At 38.5% G+C, this 8575-nt stretch overlaps 1 protein-coding gene across 1 annotated transcript; it reads right to left on the bottom strand.

The window, feature by feature from the left end:
- Nucleotides 1-693: 693 nt before the first annotated feature.
- Nucleotides 694-7361, bottom strand: pla2g10 (phospholipase A2 group X). The gene is made up of 4 exons (XM_060942123.1): nucleotides 7272-7361; nucleotides 6065-6233; nucleotides 4179-4285; nucleotides 694-2785 (listed from the first exon to the last, which is right to left on the bottom strand). Exons 1-4 carry the CDS (start codon nucleotides 7306-7308, stop codon nucleotides 2637-2639), a joined length of 462 nt encoding a protein of 153 aa, XP_060798106.1. The 5' UTR covers nucleotides 7309-7361; the 3' UTR covers nucleotides 694-2636.
- Between the last annotated feature and the right edge of the window lie 1214 nt (nucleotides 7362-8575).

Consider the following 8575-nt stretch of genomic DNA (forward strand, 5'->3'; position numbering starts at 1 on the left):
TAGCATAGAAAATTGCTACGTTTCAATTTGTGTAACTGAACTTGTTTCATATCACTGGTCATATAAACCTATGTAAACAGGAAAAACGCGGAAGAGTTTGGTCGCATCTAACTACAGCCCCAAAAAATACCATTGGCCATACTGAGCCTAGCTACATTGCTAACAGGAGTGACAGCGCGTCTGACTGCGTCTGACTGACTGGGAGGTCGCGCAAAGCTCGGACAGGTACAGAGCAGCTCGTCTCAATTCAGATAAGAGCATATTTCATTATGGAAGTACGGTGGACTGTTCCTTTAAAAAGACACTGATTGAGCACATTAAGAACAGTAGATATTTTACCATACAGCTTGATGAGACTACAGATGTTGCAGATTTGGCCAATTTATTTGATTCATTATTTAAGTACAGTGTTTTATTTTCCTATATTTAAACACAGTGTTACTGTTCAAAGTACTGTGTGTAATGTTACAGTGGCCAACAATATTAAATATACTTGTTAAATAAAACCTCTGCCTTGTTTTTAATGAATACTTAGGCCTACTATGCTACTGTATTTTAATGTTGGTCATTATGGTGGTACTTGGAGAGCCAAGTATTTTCTGAGGTGGTACTTGGTGAAAAAAGTTTGAGAACCACTGCTCTAAGAGGACAAGTGAACCTAAACTATTCCAGCAAAATGTATAACACGCAATATCACAGAGCCACCATTTTTCCTTTAATTTGCCACTCATCTGCACATTAACAATTGATCTTCAAAGTAATAAACCATCAAAAGATAAAGACAACTCTGACTATGTGAATGTGAAAATAATGAAAAACCAAGATGCAGTAAAGCATGTTTACTTAAAGATGCTGACTGCAAAGTTGAATTCTGGGCAAAATGTTCCATTTCTATTACTGTTGGAGTTTCGAGATGTTTCACTGCTGCACACATCGTGTATCCTATCTGTAAATGTTTTGCTGAGATAAAAAGCATGCCACATTTTACAATTCCGAAGACTGCCGAAGCAAGTGAGCAACAATATCACGTGACCACCGTGGGGCGTATTTGACTTATTTTTAACCAAAACACGTCAGCATGGGCAAACATGGCAGACTCCACTCTCCTGCCACCTAAAACCCAGTGGAAAAGAAGAGGAAAATATGAAAGTGAATAAGCTAGAAAGTGCACCAGAAAAGCAATGGAAACCAAAAGGTTGTCATGAAGGGGCAGATCGACTACTGGAATCAACTGAAGGATGAAACAGGCAGGAAATCTGATGAAGAATTTGCAGCACTTGTCTTGGATTGGTGAGTCTGAGTATATAGTTATACACCTAATGTTTTGATCTTACAAAGAAAGAAATAATAACACAAAAGCAGTAACAGAAAATATATATTCGTCTTTTGTTTCATGGATCTATTCATTAATGTCAACCACAAATTACATACCTCCGACTCAAAACTCTCCGAGGATGATGCAGAGTCACAATTTTTTCTGCACGTCGCCATCTTGGTGTGACGCAGTTCCATAATTATGCTAATTAGTTAAAGGAAAAGGCAACTTTTGTACAAAACCAGGTGTGTAATAGGAGAAAAACATATACGTAATCAATTCCGTTAATTATTTCCATTATATATCGAACATGAAAAAATATTTTTAACTTTGAAATCATGAATTGACACAGAGGAGTCGAAGTTGGAGGAGTCAGCCATTTTGAGATTGTGGGCAACTATAAACCAATCAGAATCTTTCGTTAATGCGCCTCCCTCTGATCTGTGATGTCACTGGGCCCATGAAAACAGTGTTTACAAGCAGATCACTGTGATTAGGAGTCCCGGCGGGTGGCTTGTATTCGATTCGTTTATATCCTGACCTTGTCAGCTGTCAGATTTATGTTCATGGACCCGGTAAGCTGGTAAATAATATTTATTTATTTTTTTCTTTACCAAATTCTAACAGAAAACGAGAGCGCCCGAAAGGGAAAACCGAGCCGAGCCACTTCACGCATGCGCAGTAGGCTTGGTAGGACAAATCCAAATAGGAGTCATTCAGGATTCAGCCATGTTTTTGCTCCGTGTTTTTACTCGACCAAAGTTATACAGTATTATGAGCTTTAAGTTGCATAAATAAAACCATTTGGTGAAACTTTGAAGAAGCGATTGTACTGGTTTTTTACCTTATTACCATGAAGCACTGAAGAGTTCTTTTCAGTGGTGGGCCGCATGACGTCACGCAGTAGATCAATATGGCGGAACGCATCTTCGCTGAGCTCAGCACAAGCCCATATTATTAAAAGTTAAAAGATACTGTTATGCGGTCTGTTCTTTCTCTATAAATTCCATGATCGATTACTTTATATATTTATCTATCTATTTGTGGTGATTTTGTACAAAAGTTGCCTTTTCCTTTAAAGCTCTTCACATTTGGCTGTTTCTGTAGGGCCATACTGTTTACCTCAAGAGGGAGGAAAACAGTCCCAAAATGGAAGAAAGCAACCCTCAGCACATCAAAATGATTACATCTCGTCTGCATGATATTGTTCTTGCAAGACATAGGAAAATACCATGCACAATAAAAAAATTTGAAAATTTCAGATGACTTTGCAGTCAGCACCTTCAACAGCTAACAGAACGGTAGAAGAAAATACATAAAGTCAGTATATATTGCAGGTAGGATGAACATGGCCACACAGAAAGTCTGGCCAAAAGGCATATTTCTTGTTGTAAGGGGCCTTTCTTAGGCACCTGCCTATGTCTCTGTCACACTGGCAGAGGATTTTCTCACATCTGTCTGTAAGGCAATCTGGAGAGAAGCCACATGAAAACACATCAGTAATTATTTCTTTAAAAATTGTAGGATGAGACCTACAGTATATATTGTATACTGGTGATACTTAAGTCATTCCATGAAATTGAGCTGTATATGAGCTGATAGCCAACAAGGCACATAGCCCCGAGTTGGCTATAAGCCATGTACAATGAGATTGAGTGGAATAACTGTTTTATTCTATCCACATTCACTGGATTTTGAGAAATGGAGCATTTTTACTTTTTGCAAATTTGATAAATAAAAACTTTATACAGCGGCACGGTGGTGTAGTGGTTAGCGCTGTCGCCTCACAGCAAGAAGGTCCGGGTTCGAGCCCCGTGGCCGGCGAGGGCCTTTCTGTGTGGAGTTTGCATGTTCTCCCCGTGTCCGCGTGGGTTTCCTCCGGGTGCTCCGGTTTCCCCCACAGTCCAAAGACATGCAGGTTAGGTTAACTGGTGACTCTAAATTGACCGTAGGTGTGAATGTGAGTGTGAATGGTTGTCTGTGTCTATGTGTCAGCCCTGTGATGACCTGGCGACTTGTCCAGGGTGTACCCCGCCTTTCGCCCGTAGTCAGCTGGGATAGGCTCCAGCTTGCCTGCGACCCTGTAGAAGGATGAAGCGGCTAGAGATAATGAGATGAGATGAGATGAGATGTTCTTACCATCAAATACTTTTATTCCATATTTTGTTGCTTTTTTAAAATTTTTGGGGGGTTTTGTTTTCGAGTAGAATTTTTATTTCATCCTCAGTTGGTTCAGCAACACGCTCTGCCATTTTGTTTTTCTCTACTCGCAGTATATGAGCTGATATCCTAGTAGTAGAGTAGCCAATCAGAGCATGCGATTGCTCATATCCAGTAAATGTGGATATAATAATAACTATTATATCATATAAAGAGTTAGCTAAAGTCTAAGTTGAATTACTAGCTGCTGAAGCATTACAATTACTTGCCTTATGTCACTTAGGAGATTGAGTGTACAAGAAATGAAGGAAACATTTTCAGCATTGATAAACATACTGCTTATTAAAATGCCTCTATGTGAATGCTTTCTAAGGAATCAACTATAAACATCCTCCACTACTTTCACCGTGTATTTAGGTTTTTGTTGTGTGTTTATGCTTGCAATTACTGTGGTTTGTACAGGCTTAAAATATCATGAAATTAGAAAACAAAATGACTCAGACCTACATTTACTGCCCTTCTCTTATAAAGGATCTACTGTATTCCTCAAAACCACTGGGAATTACTCATGAGCAGATTCAGGGCTGTTCCACATTTTTCCCTCCTGCACTTTAAATCAGCAGATTCTCTTTAATTTGGCCAGCTATTCTCAGCTTTTATGGATGATACAATACAACTTTGATTTCTCTACTGTAACACATACCACAGTTAGCCTCTTTGTCCTCACAAGTCCATTGATACTTGTCAGTTGTTGTCTGACAGCCTGCTGCTTCCGCATCACCATAACAGCAGTCGTGCTTGTGGCAACACCTACAAGCACATTTATAGAGCATAAGCAAGTTTCCGTAATAATTGAAGATTGAAAAATTACATGAGACTTGCACGAAGGACACAAAAACTAAACACAAGAGTGCTACAAATAGTGAAGAGTAACCAAACAGTCAGTTAAACTATGAATGATACAGTTTTACAAGTTGAAGAAGGAATATAACACATAACCATCAGCAATTGCGAGTTCTACTTGTAGTCGGGTCATACCAAAGACCATCATAAAAATGGTACCTACTACCGTCTGGGCAAGGCACGCTGCAATACAGATGTGAGTGGGGAAGTCAAACTCTCGTGGTTACCAGAGAACTAGCCCTCCCCCCCCCCCCCCCCAACTGTAACCCTAGCTGTATAGACGAGAGGCCGAGGGCTATTGAAACGGAGATCGGCGCCGCACCCATACACCTTAAAGAATTGGTTAGTACTGGGACAGGAGACTGCCTGGGAAGACCAGATTCTGGCGTGAGAGGGACTTTGACTTGACATCAGTAATCCTGATCAATAATCACAACCTTGGGTAACAATGCAGCAAAAGAGAACACATTTACCCAAGAAACAAGGTCTGTATAAAGACACTGCACAAACATTTCCCTACTCTGAAATGATTCATCTTAGTGTTTACAAGACCGTTTAATTAGCCAAAAGCCAATTGTGACCATGTTCTCCAAATCATCCCTTGTACCTGACTTAAGTACAGGTAGTCGTCGACTTACAAATGCGTTTGGTTATGACTGACCAGTCGTAAACCAATCTGGTCGTAAGTCGGCCTATGTTAAATGAACGTAAGTATATTGTGATGTGTAATTATATTGTAATCATCTTAAAGTCTTATTTTATCAACATTTTCTTATTTCATTACCTTGGCTCATGATTTGGTTTAAGTCAAACACTGCATACTACACTGCGTACAGTACAATTCGTTTAATATGTGCAAAACAAAAAATACGAAATACAGGTGTGAAATAGAAAACATTTTAGTTTGAAACATACCAAAATACAAATGTAAAACATAGCAAAATACAAAACTTAGTGACCGCTGGCATCACTGGTGCTTGGCTGTGGGTCGTCTACGTCATCATCAGCTGTTGCGGCGCTCGGGCTGGTGGGAGCATTTGCTCGTTTCATAAACCAGGAGCTGGGGCGGAAACTGTATGACGGAGTGCGTGAGGGAGCACGAGAGAGACTGCGCATGTGCCTGGAGCTGGGGCGGAAACTGTTGTATGCGGCGAGAGGCGCTGCCGGGAGTTGGGGCGGAAACTGTCGTACGCTGAGCTAGCTCAGCTGGGAAACACTTGCCAGTCATAACCAGACGGTCGTAAAGTCGATCGGTCATAAGTCGCATAGGTCGTAAGTCGACGACTACCTGTACACGGTTTATCTTTTAGCTTGACCGCATACTACATTTACAGAACAATAATAATCTTATTGTGCAGACCACAGAACAAGCTTATTATGCTTTAACTTTGATTCTGAACTCTTGTATTTCTCTGAGAAGAAGTAAAAGGGATCTGTTTTTCCTAAAAGCTGAGACTAAAATATAATGTTTAGGTTTATGTGGGTTTCGCATGTGGTGAGCGTAGGGTGGACCTGTTTTTTAGATGCCCACCACACAGCCAAGGAATTTATTCAACTATATATTACATCTTTGCCAAACAGAGCCAGTTTAGGAAGTGTCTGCATCCATTTAACAATGCTTTTAAAAACACTAGTGGCACTATAACATCAGTGTGATTTGGATATTTGTATCTTATAATGTCTTACCAGTCTGCCCTGTCTCTGGGCCAGCCTTTCCCTCCAAGCCCACAATAACAACCATACATCACATACAATAACGCTGGCCTGCTTGTGCTGCACTTAATGATCCCAGCGAGCTCCAGTAGACTTCTCTTACTCCTCACAGACCTCTGGGCCACCAGTGAAGCCATACTGACTGATAAGGAACCAATGAATATTATTTATTATTAGCTGTCATTGAATGATATCCAGAAACATGGACATTTATACATACATTACAATCTCAAATAGCTGTACAATATATAAGCTACCTTATATTTTGGGTGTTTTTTTCTATTCTTGATGTTTCTTCCATAACTATTTGTGGTGCATATATTTATAAAGAAGCACTTAGAGCTCAGTCTATTTGCTTTCTATTTTCTATGCTAAAAAAAAAACCCTGTGTGTTATTTATCCAGGGCGTCATTTAGAGCCACAGGCTATTTTCCTACCATCAACTGCTTCTTAATGTCCGAAGAAAAATAAGTTGATCTATGATTTGGACTTGGCTTTAACAATGACTAACACCACACTATAAACTCTGTACTATAAAAAACTATACTATAAAATATATACTACTATTAAAAAGCAGCAAAAGTAGTGATACTCATTACTGCTCATGAATCACGATTAGTGACCTATGAGAATTTTAGATGTTAAATATGGAAGTGTGAAAGTGACAAACAGTGTGAAACATAGACAACTATGGAAACCATTAAAAGTGGTCTGTTAAGTTTTTCCATAGCTGTGCGCATGCGCACATGCATAATATATGTATGTGTTTTATATATATATATATATATATATATATATATATATATATATATATATATATATGGTTTAAAGATAACTACAGTCTCCAATCATGTACCATCTATGCAATCTTTATTACAGATTTTAAATCACACTTCAGTACTTAAATATAAATTTGCACATCATACTCTCATAAATAATGGATATTTCAGTAGTATGTACATTTTATTATATATTAGATCCATAACACAGGTACAAAACAAGTCCCCTTGATGAAACCATCCCATTGCCCAGGAGTCTGGTGCCTTTATTTATTAGAGTGTTTATTCAACACTGGGATTTTTGCTCGTACAACTATGATTTAAAGATAGTGACTACACTTAAAACACTTAAAACTCAGAACTTTAACTAAATACCTAGTGGAAGAAAACTTCAGACTGACCTGAGAGGACCAGGAATATCCGATACAGAGCTGTCATTGTGTGAACTGAACTGAGTCTCAAATGAGCAGTGCAACTGGAGTCTATGTACTGTATTTCCACAGGAGCAGGAACACAAACACTGAAACCTTCCTTTGTTACCTCACCCAAGACAGAGTCCACCAGGGGGCGAGGTATTGTTTTCAGTGGGGTTTCTTTGTTTCTTTGTTTTTTTGTTAGCAACATTACGGGAAAACGGCTGGACCAATCTTTATGAAACTTTCAGGATAGATGGGCATTGGTCTCAAATAGAACCTCCAACATTCTGAGTTTCATCTGTTCAAGGTCAAGGTCACCAAAAAGGTCAAAATATTTTTTTTTATTTTCGCGACATCTTCCTTTTTATTCATCATATTTATTTCAAACCAACTCCAAAATGTTCATCTTTCAATTCTGCTTCCATTGATATGCTACATGATGGGGTATCTCTCATAGGTTTCTTTCAAACTTTCATTTGTTTGTTTGTTTGTGTGTGTGTCTGTCTGTTAACAATCTAGTGTCTAGACGGTTGCACCGATTGACTTCAAATTTTCAGGGCAGATGGGCAATGGGCCGTAGATTACCTGATTACATTTTGGGGTAATCAGGTCAAGATGAAGGTCAAGGTCACTGGAAAGGTCAACCTTTTGGTCAAAATAACATATTTTCCATTATAACTCAAAAACGGCTGCCGATAGACAGATGTTTATTATTATGAGCGTATAGGAACTCCCATATGGCCTTTCATTTGGCACCATGAGCTTTGACCTTGAGTGACCATGAAAGGCCAAACTCAAGGTCATGGATTTTCAGAGGACTGTAACTTGAAAACGGTTGATGGTAGACAGATATTTACCATTATCAATTTATAGGAAGTGCCATATGGGCTTTCAAATGACTTTGGAATGTCAAACTCAAGGTCATGGATTTTTATAGGACTATAACCTGACAGCTGATGGTTGAGGAAATATTAGCATTATCAATATATAGGTATAAAATAAGGGCTGCCGGGTGAGGTTTGTTTTGCCTGGCAACACTTGTTTAACCTTTATTTAGCTGCTGCCTCAAATAATTTTCTGCTTCCACAAGGTTTGGGTAATCCGTGTGATTTCCCTCTTACACTGGAATAACTTTGTTTATTATTATTATTATTATTATTATTATTATTATTATTACTATTATTATTATTATTATAAACAATAGATTTGAGAATAAATGGGAAGTAAATTTGATCTTAAGTTTCTTTAAATAAAATGTAATTTATTATAAAACTATTTGCTTTGCAAAT

Source organism: Neoarius graeffei, chromosome 16 (assembly GCF_027579695.1).
Source record: "Neoarius graeffei isolate fNeoGra1 chromosome 16, fNeoGra1.pri, whole genome shotgun sequence".
Classification (NCBI taxonomy): domain Eukaryota; kingdom Metazoa; phylum Chordata; class Actinopteri; order Siluriformes; family Ariidae; genus Neoarius; species Neoarius graeffei.